Genomic DNA, 16,960 nt, shown 5'->3' with positions numbered 1-16,960 from the left:
AATTAAGCTAAAGAGCTAAGGGGTGGGAAGTTTTAAAAAATAAAACTGGTATAAACTGCAAATAGCCCAATTCAAAGATATAAAATGAATGATTATATATGTCTGTCTGTGTGTGTGTGTGTTAGTTGCTCAGTCGTGTCCAACTCTTTGCGACCCATGGACTACAGCCCGCCAGGCTCCTCTGTTCATGGGATTCTCCAGGCAAGAATACTGGATATGTACTTGGCTATTAAAAATAATGTCAGTTCAGGAAGAGCTATCTCTCAACAGTTAGTACTATACATTTTTTAAACATAGTGACTAGAAAGAAATTTTAACCCACACCTCTTTCTGTTCTTTATCCCAGTGTTCTTTCGCTAATATCACCTCGTTTTCAACCTGCTGTTTAATATTACTTTCGTGTTCTTTCAGCCACTTGTCCTTTTCCATCACAAGGGTATCTTGGTACTTTTCTTCAAGTTCCACCTGTAGTTTCCTTACATACTCTTCTCTTTCCTCCAATAGCTGTCTCTTTAAACAAAATTCAAATAAGTATCTCATACGACACTAATATTCTCCAAGTCAAATTTATAAAATAATAGTTATATGCATGTAATAGACAATAGCAACAGAGACAAGTGAACTTCCTATATGCTAACTCAATCAGTTGAATAAGTTGTCTTGTAAAAACTTGCCTACATCTCACATATTTGGATAAGAAATTTACAGTTGGATACATTAAAAGAAAAGGCATCTAGTACAATAAATACATCTAATAAATAAATACTCCCAGAAGACCAAATATCCTTTTTTAAAAGTGAAACTGACATTTATGTTTATAGTCCAGCCATCACGGGACATGAGAGATATCACAGCCCAGGAAAATTTACATTTCTGAGAAGATCTGTATTCTCAGATAAGCCCAAAGTTATTGCTCTATTCTTTTTGGGGGGTGGAGGGGCAGGGCACAAGGCATGTGGGATCTTAGTTCCTCAAATCAGGGATTAAAACTGTGCTCTCTACAGTGGAAGCATGGAATCTTAATCACCGAAACTCTAGGGAAGCCTCTTACTGCTCTATTCTAAAAGTTACGCATCCTTCGACAAATTCAGCTTAGTACTTTATTCATTATCAAATTCAAAACTTTACCAAAACTAGCTAAAGCATTATCAAATAAGAACTGTCAAATGTCAGTTAAAATTTAATACTTTGAACTATTCCTATAATATTTTCTACTCTAGAAACACAACTGATCTGAAAACTCTAATAAAATTCTACTCAGAGATCAAAATTATCTCTGAGTGTTTGTTTGAAAGTTTTTCCAAATGGGTCTTCTGGAAGTCCCACCAAGATGCTATGAGAAGAAACACACTGAAGACCACAGACTACAATACCAAGGAAGTACACCTCACATACCTAGTGCTACTTGGCAACAGATCTTTTGTTCTGACTCTTCGGCATTATTTCTGACCCGTGACTATATGGTTGTCTGGATTTTTTTTGAGTTCACAGCTGACCTTGATTATTTCTGTCTTAATTGCTATCTGAGTCCTTTCCACCACTGGTACATGCCAAGAAGATGTTATCTATGTTTGCTGAGTGTTACATGGTTTTGGAAAACCTCCTAGGGACTGAGGGACTCATTTCTTCAGTCCCATCATGGGGACTGCAGTTGTACTAGAACTATAGGACAGTCTCATCCACATGGTCGGGAAAATTGTCCGTTGTCACATCATAGACTGTTATCTATATATCTACACTCATATATCACTGTTAGTTTTGTTTTGACTGTAGAAGAAGTCCCCAAATTGTCTTATCTGTGTGTGCCTTTCCTTTAGGAGTTGTTTCTATATGGATTTGCATTTCCTTGGACAGAAAGAAGAAAATTGCTACTAATTTTCTGTGTGTCTATATGTGTGAATATATTAGCTTAACTACATAATAAACCAGACAATACAGAGACAACAACAAATGTCTATTATTTCCCATGATTCTGTGCATCAGCTGGGTGGTGGTGATGGCCTGAGCCTACTCAGCTGATCTCTGCAGACACCTGGGGCTACAATGGTCTAAGATGGCAACACTCACATGCCTGGTGGTTTTTTCAGTGTCACCAGGATGACACAGTGACTTGGTCACATGTCTCATCATCGAGCAGGTTATTCCAGATCCTTCACATGGTGCTTGGATAAAGGGTTCATAAGAGTATCCAGCTTCCAAGGACCAACACATAAATGCTTTATAAATGTCTTTTTACATAATTTTTTACTAATATCCCATTAGCCAAAGTAAGTCATTTGGCCAAGGCCAGATTCAAGGGAAGAGAAACAGACTATCTATAACTGAGAACAGCTACAAAGCCACACTGCAAAGAGACCCACATTCAGGGATAGGAAAAAAGTGTAGCCATTTCTGCAATCCACCACAGTGAGGAAAAACTTGCTTCCAACTCTACAGAAGAAAAGCAAATTTATTGCTCACAGGAATCTGTCATTTGAACATACTATGGGAATATTTAATTTTAAAAGTTTTATCATTCAAGGGAAGGAATACTTGGATAGTTTTAAAATGTTGAAACTTGTTTTACATGCCTCTGACAGTCAAAAAAATCTAACTAAGGACTGATTTAACATGGATTACAACTGTATAAGCAAGCCTTAGCTTCTGTGTAGGAATGGCATTATTATGCATGGCAGCATCGATCATCTTTTCCTTGTCTACAGATTCATGTGTATCTGTGTGTTAGTCACTTAGTCGTGTGCAACTCCTTGCAACCCCAGGAACTGTAGCCCTCCTGTCTGTGGGATTCTCTGGGCAAGAATACTGGAGTGAGCTGCCATTTCCTTCTCCAGGGGATCTTCTGAACCCAGGGATCAAACCCAGGTCTGCCACATTGCAGGCAGATTCTTTACTGTCTGAACCACCAGGGAAACTCACAGATTCATAGCCTTTGTTGATTACTACCCGGTTGGAAGGTACCTGTGTATATGAACAAGCCAGGTTAACATCTGTTAATAGAAGCTTTAAAGGCTGGAATTGAACTTGTACTTAACCTGCAGCCTGACTCAACGAGTGTTTCAGAAAGATGACATATGAAAAAGAGAAATACAACTGGGGACTCACAGCACTGCCTGTCATATACATTTTGTATCCAAGCAAAGCTCTTGACCTGAAGACCAACTGCAAGGAAAATGACTCATGTTCTGTGGAGAAGGACTACCCTAACAGTTCCCTAGCTTGCTCAAGTTAGTAAGATTCTCCCATTGTGTGAATGTGAAACAATTCCTAGGAAAGTACACTGGTGTGTAAATACATATCTTTGTCTAATTCTGGAGGATACAAAAAAATTAAAGTCTCATAAATGTAAAGGAGTTCTATTCTGACTGGCTTATGAAGGCTACTAGGCTTTGTAAAGGACTTATATAAATCTAAATTAAAAAACTAAAGAATATCCAGAGAAGAAAGGAATTCAACTTTTACTGCTTTTAGGTACACTGGCCCTTTAAGTGAGGGATGGGTATAACTACAAGCGGATAGTGCAGAGGAGTCTTTTAGGGTGATGAGACTATTCTGTTTCAATCCACACATGGGTTAAAAATCTATAAAACCAGACATCAAATGAAAAAAGAATCAATTTTACTATAATTTTAAATTTTAAAGAAAAAAAAGTAACTTGTAGGTTTTTTTGGAAGGCCCAAATAGTTTTAACTTTCCTTCTTGCCCCAGCGCACAAGAATTCATGAGCCAAAATACCAGTTAGTACCAGCTATTAATTGCAACTGATCGATTATGGGGGGTGAAATTTTACAGCCAAATTGATTCTTTTAAAAGTACGAGGAAATATACTTCAGAAAAGAAAGACCTCTTTGAGAGAAATGCTCTTATGTTCTTGCCAATTTATATATTTAAAGGAAGAAAGAAAGAAAACAATCACACTAGATCTTCTCCCTATTTTAATTTTTTTAAACATTACTGAGCTAAGTCTTTAATTTCTAGGTAATTTAAGACACTTTCTAACTTTTATTTCACCAGCACAAACTAAAACATCTCCCCATAGTTCTTTTTTCACTAGATGGTATGTATACATGGCATGTTTTTCTACCATATTAATCTGTTCAAAAATAATCAAAATATTAAATGAACTGGACTGCCTCACCTGCTCTTTACATTCTTTTCAAGTCTGGTGGTAGCAATCATCAAGCTTTACTATAACTTATTCAGAAATCTCTGTTAAAAACATTTTCTCAAGCCTTTAAAAATATTTGCTAATTTTGATGCACGTGGCTTTCAGATTGTGGTCTGCAGCCTGGTCTCAAGGGAAAGGGAGAGGCAGATGGGTGTCTGGATCAGGCTTAGGTCAGGACAGGGAAGAAGACGGGAGGGGCGACTGCTTTTACGTGATTTGACTCCTGGACACTTGCCAAGGGCAACTTGGAAGATTCAAGCAGGAGAACAGAGGACACTGCAGCCCCTCCAGCTTCCCTGAACGACAAGACCTCCCTGGACAGAGGGCACGCTTAAACTGACCTTCCTCTCCACAGCCCCACATCATCACCTCCTGTATCATAATACCCCAGTTCAAAATTCCTGCCCATTTCCCCAGAATAAATGGATGCTTACGTCCTGAGAGAAATGGGTCAGAGGAAAAGGTCTCTGAGGGGAATACTTCGTGCAGTGCTCACAGGGCTGGGAATAACCACCTAAGCAGCAAACACACACACAAAATGAGCATCCCTGGGCTTCAGACTCAAAGTGACTCAAAGTCCACCTCCCTTATTTTTCCAGAACTCTCTTTGGTCTCTTAGAAATCTACAAGGAAGAATCATTTTCTCCTATGGATCTGCCATTTTCTACCAGGGCTTTAATAATCATTTCAATGTTAACTGAACTTTGTGAGCTGAATTCGTGTCAATCAGTCAAACGTAAAGAGCCTTCTACAGAAGTCTTCCCTGTTCCACAAGGGAATGAGTGTACTGGTTTCAAAGAGCAATGAGGTGAGCACAACATGGACTTGTTCCGTACCTTCTTCTCCTGTGCCTGTTGCTCTTTTTCCATGCTCTTCCTGAGAGTCGCTTCTAGCTTATCTTTCTCTCGGCACACTTCCAGGTAACATTCCTGCACAGCCGCCATCTCCTTATTCACCTTATCTAAGTCAGACCTTGGATACACAAAACCAGCAACTAAATGTAAGGCTGCAGAACGAACAATTTTCCTCTAAATGATGTGATAAGATAAAGCTGTCTCTACACTTTCAAGGGCAGCGAGACTTGCATCCTCACCTAAGTTGTAAGCGAGTTGCCTCGTAAACCTCAAAGAGTTGCTGTTTCTCCAAAGCGTGCTTTGCTAACAAGCTTTCCCGTATTTGGGCTTTCATGGCTTCATGGTGCTGCTGGTAAGTCCTCTCACACCTAGAGACAGATGACAGACAGCGGAATCTAAGGCAGTGCCCAGCATTACCAGAAACAGCAAGATGAACTGGTTTCCCTCCCTTCCTTCCCACTCCTTTCCTACGAATGCAAAGCGCAATTAAGATCAGATTGGTCTTCCCCAACCAAAAGTGGTAATTGTTAACTTTCAATAGATGATCTTTTGAGAATCTTCAACATTTTCTTTCTGCAAATGTTTCTAGAGAAAAATTAGAAACCTAAATTAGAAACCTAGAAAACTAGATGTGCCCTAGTCCTTCACACAGAGTATAACAGTCTGTGTTTAGAACTTGTTTATAAAAAAATAATTGAAATAACAGAGGGTGTGGTTCAAAAATTCTAAGTTATCTATAAATGCAAATACTAAAGCACCCAACTCACACATAAGTTATGTTCCAAAAGTCTGTTTCCAAGTTTATGACTTTGTATTTAGAAGACATTATTTCCTCCCACAAATTTCTTTCTTATTAAAAAAAATAGTTAAGCCATTAAGCTCTACTGTTTCAATGAACTACAGTTTGGATGGTTCTATAGAACTCAACCCACTACATAACATTATTTCTATGGAAAGTGTGTTCCAAATTCTAATTTGAGAAGCCAGGGACTCATCTTCTCCAATTTATGATCTCAATGGGGAGGGTTCACCTACATCATTTTACTTGAATATTTTGGAGGGGTGTGTATAAGGGAGATGTAATAGGTAAGGGTGTGTAATAGGAGATGGGAGAAGGGAGGCCTCTGTCTGTACCTCACCTATCAACAGCTTCTTGTTTATCGCGGTCAAAATCTTGTACCATTTGTCTCATTTGATTGCATAAGTCTTGATTTGTATTTCTCAGTTTTTCTTCAGTTTCTTTAAGTTCCTGGATACAAAAGAATAAAGTATTTAGAGGAAATAAACACCTTTATTGACTAATCTAATCTTATTTTCTGATATCCTCTGTGCCTTTTGTCTTTCATTATAATATTATTTGACAAAATATCATTTTCATAACTCTATAAAAGTCTCTTCAGGCCTTGTAAGAGTATAGGCTTATCAAGTAGCTTTTTGATTGGAGTAAACGTTAAAAACTTGTATAAAAGCATTCAATCAGTGAAGAATTGGCTAACTGATGCTTTCTAACAAGTCTTAGAATACAATAATATTCCCAACCATATAAATAAGCAAGGTTTTACTTTTTGGTCAAGAGCTGCCTAAGGAGAAAAGAATACTTCCAATAGCCGTGCAATTATGCAGACAGGAAGCTAGAATTATACTACCTTCCAATGAAAATACTACCACATGACCAGTAGTAAAAGGAAATAACTGGAATCCTAATTACCTGCTAATGTACTTGACCACTAATACCTTTGTGTCATAGTATCTCTCTATTTTTGAATGAGGTCATGAGATTTCTTATAAAATAGAGGAAAGTTTTTTAATCACCTGATTTTGTTGCTGTAAAACTTGAATTTCATTTTTAAGCTGCAGTATATCATCTTTGACAATCATGTCAGAAGAGTCAGGCCATATCTGATTAGTTGGTTTTTCTGAGGTATCTGTTTTAGTCTAAATATTAAAGAGAAATCAAAAGTGTTCAGGTTCTTAAAAATTTTTAAGCACTAGTTTTGAAACAATGTCATACTTACAAAGAAAGTACAAAAACAGTACAAATAGCCAGAGTACAATTATCAATACCAGTAAATTAACTAGGATGCAATACTATTAACCAATCTACACACCTTATACAAAGTTTTCCAATTTTCCTCTAAATGTTCTTTTTCTGGTTCAGGATGCAATCTACAACTCTACATTGCATTTAGTTGTCACATCTTATCAGTCTACTCCAATCTGGGACAGTTTTTTTCAGTCTTTGTCTTTCAAATCCATGACATTTTTGAAGACTACTTGTACTAATCGTTTATTTTGTAGGTTGTCCCTTAATTTGAGCTTTTTTGATGTTACTTCATTATTAAATTTAGGTTATGCATTTTTGGCATGAACACCAAAGAAGTGATGTGAACACTTCTGAGGAGACATATGACATCAATCAATAGTATAGATCAGCTAACTGATGAAGGTCAAAGACCCTGTCTGCAGGCACCTCCACTCTAAAGTTACTATTTTACAATTAATAGTAAGTATACTATTCAGAGACACTTGAGACTATGCAAACATTCTATTTTTCATCACACTCTCACCCATTAGGCTTAGCATATTTAATCAATATTAATTCATACATTTTATTCAATAGGAACTCACGATAGACTTTGGTAAATTGTTTCCAGAAAGTTGGTACACATGTATACCGTCAGGTAGTACAAGAGTCTGTCCAGCTCTCTTTGCCGCCAATGGCCAGTGATTGAATGATTATTGTGTTTGATGAGGGAAAGGATCTCCAAAAGTTTTTTCATTTCCATTTCTTGTGTCACCATCAGAGAGCAACCTCTTACATGCCTTCATTGTTCACTTGTTCTTCATCTTCCAGGATATATATAGGTTAGCATTTTCCTCTTACTACCTGAGTATTTTGTCCATTTTTATAAGTTATTTGTTCATTGAAGAGGTCAAAGTTTTTTTTTTTTAATTATCTACTCTAATTGACCTGTTGGTTTTATTCTTTACCTGAACTCTGAGGTCTTTCCTTTAATGTTTAAAATATATCTGTACCAAAGTTCATTCTACTAACTGGGGGAAAAAGAGGTATGTGTATCTCATTCTACATGGGGTGACAGAACCCCAAGCCTTTGACTCCTTTTTCCCATTTAGTCTTCATTTCCTTCAGAGGGAGACTGCTCTAGTTGCTGGCTTTGCTGGTTCACCTGCCATCATGTCCCAGAAGCCACTGCTCCTATCCCAGTTAGAAGAGAGAGGAGATAAGAATATCTACTCTGTTAGCTTTCCAGACTTGGGGGCATTAATGAGACTTTAAAGGATTTTGTTGACTTATTAGAATGGCTTTTTTTTAAAAAAAAAAAAAAAACATGGCCTCTACTTTTTAAGGTTTATGACATTCATTTGTGCTTCCTTCCCTATTAATGAGTTTCTATTACTTAGAATGGAAGTAACATCATACTGCTGCCCTGAAAAAACAATCTTCATGGCTAGTCACTGCACTCAATTTTGACATATTTTCACACTGCAGGCACACTGGGACTTGGCACTTGCAGTAATTGTTGGCACAAAACTCTTAAGAACGTCTTTCACAAGAGAAGGACCATTTGAATGTCACAACAAAATTTCTCTCTCTAAAGCTGGAATACAGAAGGCATTATCTTCAAAAACACAAGAAATGTAATATACCAACTCTTATACTATCTTCCTAATTTCTATGTCTCAAAAAAATCTACCCAGGACCCTTCTGAGTTGGCTACTAAACATTGCCTATCAAGTCCCTTGGAATCAGAGTATGGCTTTAATCACAGCTTGTGGTAAGGTAATGATCTCTATTAAGTATCACACACAGAAAGGGCTCTGTGTTTTATTTCTTAAGCTTACAAAAAATTCAGTGTCGATGTGGTCCCTGCCTGCTAGTAAGCCAGTCTGGTTTTTCTAAGGCCTTTGCCACATTCTACCTTAATGGCCCAGTTGTTCAACTGGAATGAAGAGCATAGTATTTGACCCACCCCCAATCACTGCATAGTGCTATGTATGGGCAGACTCCTCAGTTTGATCACATATTATCCTGGAAATGTCATAAAGCAGCACTGCTATGAATAGTCATATGACATAAAAGCAAAAAAAAAAAACTCTGTAGTAACTCTAAATTGTTCTATATAAGATGAATAGAAATGGAAATAAAACATACTAAAGGCATTTATAAAGAAATAAATATATCAATACCTTTAAAACATCTATGAAAGAATCTGTCAAAACAGATTATATAGGAACTATTTTTGTTGCCCTTCTTAATACATAAAGGCTTTAGAGGAGGATTCTGATGGCCCAGTTCTCTTTAAAAAGACATCCAGGGAAGTTTAAATTATTGTGTTCTTTCTCTTAGCAAGCACAAAGTTCAACATCATTTCATTAAGCTCCGGATTTGATGCTAGCTATGATCGTTCTTTCTAAAAAATCAATAGAGGGACTGCCCCAGTGGTCCAGGGTTTGCCTTTCAGTGCAGGGGACTAGGATTCAATCTCTGGTCAGGAACTAAGATTTCACATGCTGCAGGGCAATGAAGCCCACCTGCTGCACCTACTGAGCCCCTGCACTCAAGAGCAAACAAAGTTGTTGCTCCATGCACAGCAACCAGAGAAAGCCGGCACACCACAGAGACCCAGTGTAGCCAAATTAAAAACAAAAAAATCGAGAGGCATTTAATGAATTTAGCTTCATTAAAGATTTCAGAAAGACTAAGTTTATATAACATAAATTTCTAGCTTATTTGCTATATCCTTTTACGTACATCTGCTCAAGGCTGAAATGTCCCTATCCACCTTCTCCCCTGGGTTTATCCTTGAGGACAGAGATCAAAAGTTCCCTCATAGACTTCACTAGGGCTACCTTAGTACTCCACACCACCCACAAGATCAGTTAGTTATTCCTTCTCATAGCACTTTGTAATTAGTATCACCCTTATTATACAAAGTTATACATGTCCATCTTCTTATAGATCCGTAGTATTGGCTATGGTAGCCAGTAACCACGTATGGTTGTTGAGCGCTTGAAATGTGACTTGTCCAAATAGAAACATGCAGTAAGGAGAAAATACATGCCAGATTTCAAGGGCAGAGCACACACAAAAAATAAACTGTCTTATTAATAATTTTATATTGATCACATATTGAGAAGATAATATTGTACATATACTAGGTTAAATAAATTATTAAAAACAATTTCACCTATTTTACTGTAATGGGACTACTAGAGATTTTAAGTTATATATATGGCATTATTGTGAAGAAAGCTGAGCGCCGAAGAATTGATGCTTTTGAACTATGGTGTTGGAGAAGACTCTTGAGAGTCCCTTGGACTGCAAGGAGATCCAACCAGTCCATTCTGAAGGAGATCAGCCCTGGGATTTCTTTGGAAGGAATGATGGATGCTAAAGCTGGAACTCCAGTACTTTGGCCACCTCATGTGAAGAGTTGACTCATTGGAAAAGACTCTGATGCTGGGAGGGACTGGGGACAGGAGAAGAAGGGGACGACAGAGGATGAGATGGCTGGATAGCATCACCGACTCAATGGACGCAAGTCTGAGTGAACTCCGGGAGTTGGTGATGGACAGGGTGGCCTGGCGTGCTGCAATTCATGGGGTCACAAAGAGTCGGACACGACTGAGCAACTGAACTGAACTGAACTGATGGCATTATTATATATCCACTGGATACCGATACTCTAGAATCGAAGTTCCTTCATAGAATGGCCATTGTTTCCTTCATCGCTGAATCCCATTAGACCTTGCATAAGGTAGCTTAAAAAAAAAAACCTAAACTGAATGATTTTCTTTTCATCCACATACCTCTCCAACCCTGCTTTCTGACTTTACAGACTAAATAGGGAGCTTCATTAGAAAAAGATGAGAGAAACAGGAGGCAAACGCCAAGTTTGAAGGCATTCATCTGCTAATGAGACGGCTGAGAACTTGAGTGCTTATTTTAAAAACCCACCTGTCCATTAAATTACTACCTCCTCTCCCTCTTCTCCATCTAGGAAATGGTCAACATACGTAATCATTCAGTAAATATTTACTGATCAAACACTCACAGAATTATCAAGACAATACTCTCAAGAGATTCCTATATAGTTAAGTTGAAGCAGAATAGCCATAAGCATCAAGGACTGAATTCAGCTTCACTTTAAGAAAAACCAAATGTAGACTGCTGAGAAATCACCATGGCAGAAGGCTGCTGCTGCTGCTGCTGCTAAGTCACTTCAGTCGTGTCTGACTCTGTGCAACCCCATAGACGGCAGCCCACCAGGCTCCCCCGTCCCTGGGATTCTCCAGGCAAGAACACTGGAGTGGGTTGCCATTTCCTTCTCCAATGCATGAAAGTGAAAAGTGAAAGTGAAGTCGCTCAGTCGTGTCCGACTCTTAGCGACCCCATGGACTGCAGCGTACCAGGCTCCTCTGTCCATGGGATTTTCCAGGCAAGAGTACTGGAGTGGGGTGCCATCGCCTTCCCCAATGGCAGAAGGCTACCTGGCAAAAAAAAAGGAACAAAAGGGTATTCAAAGATGAGATGGCTCCCTCTAATCTACTGATAAAACAGACTGTAGAGTGTGGAGGCAAACGGAAAGGTTAAAAACAACACAAGGAATGGCCACCAGCCATTGCCACACATGTGAAAGTGTATCTGTACAGCAAATGCCGACTAGGGATTTCAATATGGAAAAGAGAAAGCAACAAGACACCAGAGCTAAGGTTCAGACCCCAAATCAGGCTCCTACCCTTAGCACACTCACACTAAAATGCTTATTAAACTAATCAACTCTAACCTAACACAAATTTTCATTTCCATTCTTTATAAAAAACATATGGGAACAGTTAAAAGAGCTTGGTTTAAAGACGTTAAATGTGCTGTGGGGAAGCACAGTCTCCCATTTCTCATTTGCTTATTAACATTGAAATCAATGTGTTCATCAAATATAGTTACTCAGAAGAAAGAACCAAACTGGGCAGGGCTTTCACAGTGAGAGCACACTATTATTTCTGGAAAGCAAACTAGGCACGATTAAAATTCCACAATAATAAGCGCCAGAGAACATCTTGCACACTTTGCTTTAATAGGACTTTTAATGAATACAACTCCTAGCTTAAAGGATCAAGAGATAAAACAGTACCAAAGTAGGAAGGAAAATATTATTTCCATCCATGAGGAAAAGGAATATACTACCTACATCTTTTTTTTTTTTTTGGCAGCACCACACACCATGGAAGATATTAAGTTCTCTGGCCAGGGGTTGAACCCATGCCCTCTGCAGAAGCACAGAGTCTTAAACACTGGACCACCAGGCAAGTCCCACCTACCTACACTCATATATTACCTTCCCTCTCCTCTTAGCTTCTAGATCTTTCTTTCCAATAGGAATAGAGGTGAGCTGGATTTAGAGATAGAGAAGGGTGAAAAAGGCAGATGTTGAAAGAGGACATCCCTAAAGACCTCTGATAGCATGATCTTGGAGAAATAACCTTGACTTATTCATCAGTGCAGTGTTTTAGTCTTAATTTACCCAAAGACTCACTCTAAGCCCAGAAGGGTCACAAATTCCTCCAGTTTCATTGATCTTATCTATAAAGTAAGCACACTAACTTACTTTATAAAGATATAAAGGTGGGTTTCAAGGACTCTGACATATCTGACATGTCTTTCCCACCTCTAATACCACCATACACTGAATTTTTTTTTTCATTGTAGAATGACTATTCTTTTAAGAACATGGGCCAGGGAAATGTGAGGCAAATTGCGAGGGCGTTTTGTGGAGAGTCTAACTAGATGTGAAAGCACTACCGGAACAAGCTGATCTTGAGGAAATGCAGATGCCTTGTTATAAAGAACGCTGCACTGGATTTGTGGCTATGGAATTTTACCTAATTGGCGTCTCATTTACTAGGTGCCAAAAGTAACAAGAAAGTATATTCCTTTAAGTGGCATTTCCTTCTTTAAACTTCATTTACGGACTTCCCTGGTGGTCCAGTTGTTGGGAATCTGCCTGCCAGTTCAGGGGACATGGGTTCGATCCCTCCTCTGGGAGGATTCCACATGCCGAGGGGCAGCTAAGCCTGGGAGCCACAACTACTGAGCCTGCACTCCGAAACAAGAGAAATCACCACAATGAGAAGCCCGGGCACCGAAACTAAAGAGCATTCCCTATTTTCTGCAACCAGAGAAAGCCCCTGTGTAGCAAAGCAGATCCAGAACAGTTAGAAATTAGTTAATTAACTCTACTTATAAAAAAGTCAAATAAATGCCTGAAAGACAAAGGTTTAATTTAAATGTGAAAACTTTAAGAGTTTTCTTTATTAAATTTTGAAAAACAGCTTTACAAATTCTACCTCAGTGCTTTTTTCCTCCTTCTCCACTTGGAGAGCTTCGATTTTCTTATGAGAGTTTTTGAGATCACTTTGTAACTGAGACACCAGATGACGCTTCACAGAGTTGCTATCCAGCAAACGCTGCACCTCTGCTTTCAGCTTCAAGATGACCTCCTCTTTAGAAAGCGCTTCATCTGGGCCTTCTTGCTGCACAAGGCTAATGGAAAAATGATCATATTTAAGGTTAAATCCAGTAACAAATCAAGCATGACTATTCCTTAAAAGCAACTAACTGCAGTGGTAACCATGCTTTGCAACCCATCCAACAATATACTTGCATTTCAAAAACAATTTTAAGCTTTGTCATACACAGGTTATTGTCTTTGATATATCCCTATATAGAAATAAGTTCATTCACAGAAAGACCATTCTTAAGCATAGTCCTGCTGCCTCACTGCAAGGAATTCAACCATATGAACTTCAGCAGAGCATGCATTTTTACTTTTGATAAATTGCATGCTATATATACATGTCTTTCCTGACTCCAAGAGAAACAATGAGAAAATAAAGAGGAAATGAATAGTAAAACACTAGTTATCCTAATCAACAATTTCTGTCTCTCTTTTATTAAAACACAAGTCTGAGTGGATATCTGAGCAACTGGAAAGAAAAAAAATAACACAAATAAATGCCATGCTAATTTAATCCCCACTACAGTTGGTCAATAAATTTTAAAATTGGAATGAGTATTTCTGTTCCTTGCCATAATGGATTAAAAGGACCAGTTTTCTCTTTCTGTCTTTAAAAAAGCTAGAAAACTAAATAAAATAAATGAAATGGTGGTGTTCAGTCACTGGACAAGAAGCAGCATAGTGTAGTGATGCTTGAGAAAAGTAAAGCAAGCAAGGTAAGCCCTATAATGGCTGCAGCTTTCTTCCTGGAGAGTTTCCAGTGTGCAGCATAGAAAGGGGAAACCAGGGAGTCCACTTTCTGCAGTCTCACCAAGTTGCAGAATTCAGTATGGAAAAACCAAAATGGCTAAAATCTGGGCAGCAAAACACCGTGAGGAAGGTAGCTACACAGAAAAAGGGCTCTGGAGACCTGTGGTGTATGTGAGAAAATTACCTCAAGATGGGGGCGAGGCAGGGAAAGCCACAGCAAGAGAGTAGGGCTGGGAATATTTTGTATTTCAATGAACCATAGTGGAGAGACTTCCTAAGTCACACAGCATCAAATATTGCCTTAGTAATAAGGCCAAATTAGCCCCAGATTAAGCTGTTTGTTCTAAATCTGATCTAATGAAGCCTACAAAGAAGGCTTGAAAGGATCAAATGAATTCCAGGTAACTTAAGTATGTCACAGAAAAAGAGTAACGGTATTTTTTTCTCTGCAATAAAGTCCAAAATCTAAAGCATACAATTCAGAATGTCCAGCATCCAATCAAATTTACCAAACATGAATAAAGCAGGACAGAAAATATGAACTGTAACCTGGGGAAAATGATCGGGGATGACAGATAGTAGAATTATATGTTCAAGGAGGTGGGGGCGGGGCGGGGGGGTGGGGACACAAAAACAGTGAGGAAGGAAATGGAAGACTTTATGCCCCAAATTGGACTTGCAGAGACAAAAAATAAAAATATCTGGAAAAATATACCTACTAGATGAGATTAACAGCCTATTTAATACAGCATACGAAAAAATCCATGGACATAAAGACACAGCAAACTTAAACACAAAGAGAATGAAGACCAGAAATACGTAGAGTATATTAAATTTTCTAAGTTAACTGTAGTTAAGTCCCAGAAGAATGGGGAAGCTGATAGAAAAAATATTTGAAAAAATAATAACCACAATTTTTCTATCTGATGAAAATTAAAACTCCCTAAAACCTAGAAGCTCAATGAATCTCAAGCGCAAAAAACATGAAAACCATTATAAGTTATATCAACACCAAATCGCTTAAACCAGTGATAAAGAGTGCAGGAAGATTCCTGGGGAGATGACCAGGGGAAGGAATTCTGGATTCTGTGTATAAGCAAGCCTTAGTCTAAGCCCTGAACTATGCATGCAGAGAACAGACTGCATGCATCAAATCAGGAAAGATTTGGAGAACTTCTCTGAAATTTGAACCACACAAGTCTCACACTGACTAGCCCTGAAAAGGCACATACATACACAGGACAAATTCAAATCAATGTGGCAAAGGCTCAGAAAAGTAAACGAAGATTTGAAACACCCATACGAGTCTCTATACAACAAAAAAATCACAATGTCTAGTATACAATCTAAAAGCACTCAATATAAAACTAACAAGGAAAACCCAAATGCTAGAAATATTACAGAGAGTTTTAAAAGTTTAAAGCGGCAAATATCTAGCCTTTATGAGTAAAGAAAACACACTTGAAATGAACGAAAAAAATAGGAATTTTCAACAGAGGATAAAAACTTTAAAAGAACCAAATGGAAATTTTATCATTATAAAAATACAATATCTAAAAGTTAAAAAAAAAACTCAACTGACAGGCTCAACAGAATAGAAATGACAGAGGAGAGAGTGAGCGGACCTGAAAATAGTTCAACAGCAATTATCTAATGTGGAAAAAAAAATGAACAGTGTCTCAGAGAACAGTGGGACAACATAAAACGACTTAACATTATATGTAATTGGACAACCAGAAGGAGAGAGAAAGCGATAGGGGCAGAAAAAGTATTTGAAGAAAGAATAGTCAACATTTTCACAAATTTGGTAAAAGACATAATTTACATTTTGCAAATGAGATAAAGTAAAAGAAAAACACACTTAGACACATAATGAAAGTGCTGAAAACTGAAAAAAGAAAAAGGAAAAAAATCTTAAAACAGCAGGAGAAAAAAACGACACATTATATACAGAAACAATGATTCAAATAACAATAGCTTTCTATTCAGGAACTACCAGAGACAGTGGGAGAGCGTACCTTTAAAGTGCTGAAATAAAACAACAGTTGATCCAGAATTCTGTAATCAGCAAATATAACAACATTTCCATATAACAAAACTAAGAATTTTTGGCAAAACCAATACAATATTGTAAAGTTTAAAAATAAAATAAAATTTAAAAGAAAAAAAAAAGGAAAAAAAAAAAAGAATTTGCAGACATGCTCTAGAACAAATGCCAAAGGAAATTCTTCAGCTAAAGGGAAATCTCTACACTGAAAACTACTAAACATTGGGACTTCCCTGGTGGTCCAGTAGCTAAGACTCAGAGCTCCCAGAGCAGGGGCCAAGGTTCAATCCCTGGTCAGGGAACTAAACCCCACATGTCACAACTCAAGATCCTGCATGCCACAATTAAGACTCTTGAGCCACCAAATAAACAAACATTTAATAAAATCTACGAAACATGACTGAGAGAAACTGAAGAACACCTAGACAAAGAGAGAAGTATAGCATGCATATTCAGAAACTGAAAGACTCCTTTTCTTTTATCCCCTCAGCTTTACCGAAGTGTTAAGTGACAAGTGGCAATTTCTTAAGATGTCAATTCTCCCAAAACTATCTATAGATTCAACACATTTCAAAATTTGAAATTTAAGTTTCAAATTTGTCCAGAG

The 16,960-nt window shown here is 37.9% G+C and overlaps 1 protein-coding gene across 9 annotated transcripts in view; it reads right to left on the bottom strand.

Moving 5' to 3' along the window:
• CEP152 (centrosomal protein 152) overlaps window positions 1-16,960 on the bottom strand; it is a 102,646-nt gene that overhangs the window by 34,088 nt on the left and 51,598 nt on the right. For 4 of the 9 annotated variants that reach the window (XM_061428830.1, XM_061428832.1, XM_061428834.1 and 1 more), the window contains exons 13-18: window positions 13,387-13,582; window positions 6,832-6,954; window positions 6,159-6,268; window positions 5,259-5,387; window positions 5,002-5,137; window positions 325-510 (exon numbers count right to left, since the gene is read on the bottom strand). In XM_061428830.1, coding sequence (XP_061284814.1) covers window positions 325-510; window positions 5,002-5,137; window positions 5,259-5,387; window positions 6,159-6,268; window positions 6,832-6,954; window positions 13,387-13,582 — 880 coding nt within the window. The remainder of the gene's footprint in view (window positions 1-324; window positions 511-5,001; window positions 5,138-5,258; window positions 5,388-6,158; window positions 6,269-6,831; window positions 6,955-13,386; window positions 13,583-16,960) is intronic. The other 5 variants (XM_061428835.1, XM_061428837.1, XM_061428836.1 and 2 more) reach the window with 2 other exon arrangements.

The sequence above is a fragment of the Bos javanicus genome, chromosome 10, assembly GCF_032452875.1.
Source record: "Bos javanicus breed banteng chromosome 10, ARS-OSU_banteng_1.0, whole genome shotgun sequence".
NCBI lineage: Eukaryota > Metazoa > Chordata > Mammalia > Artiodactyla > Bovidae > Bos > Bos javanicus.
The sequence above is the reverse complement of the archived record's forward strand: the minus strand, read 5'-3'. Positions and strand labels throughout refer to the sequence as shown.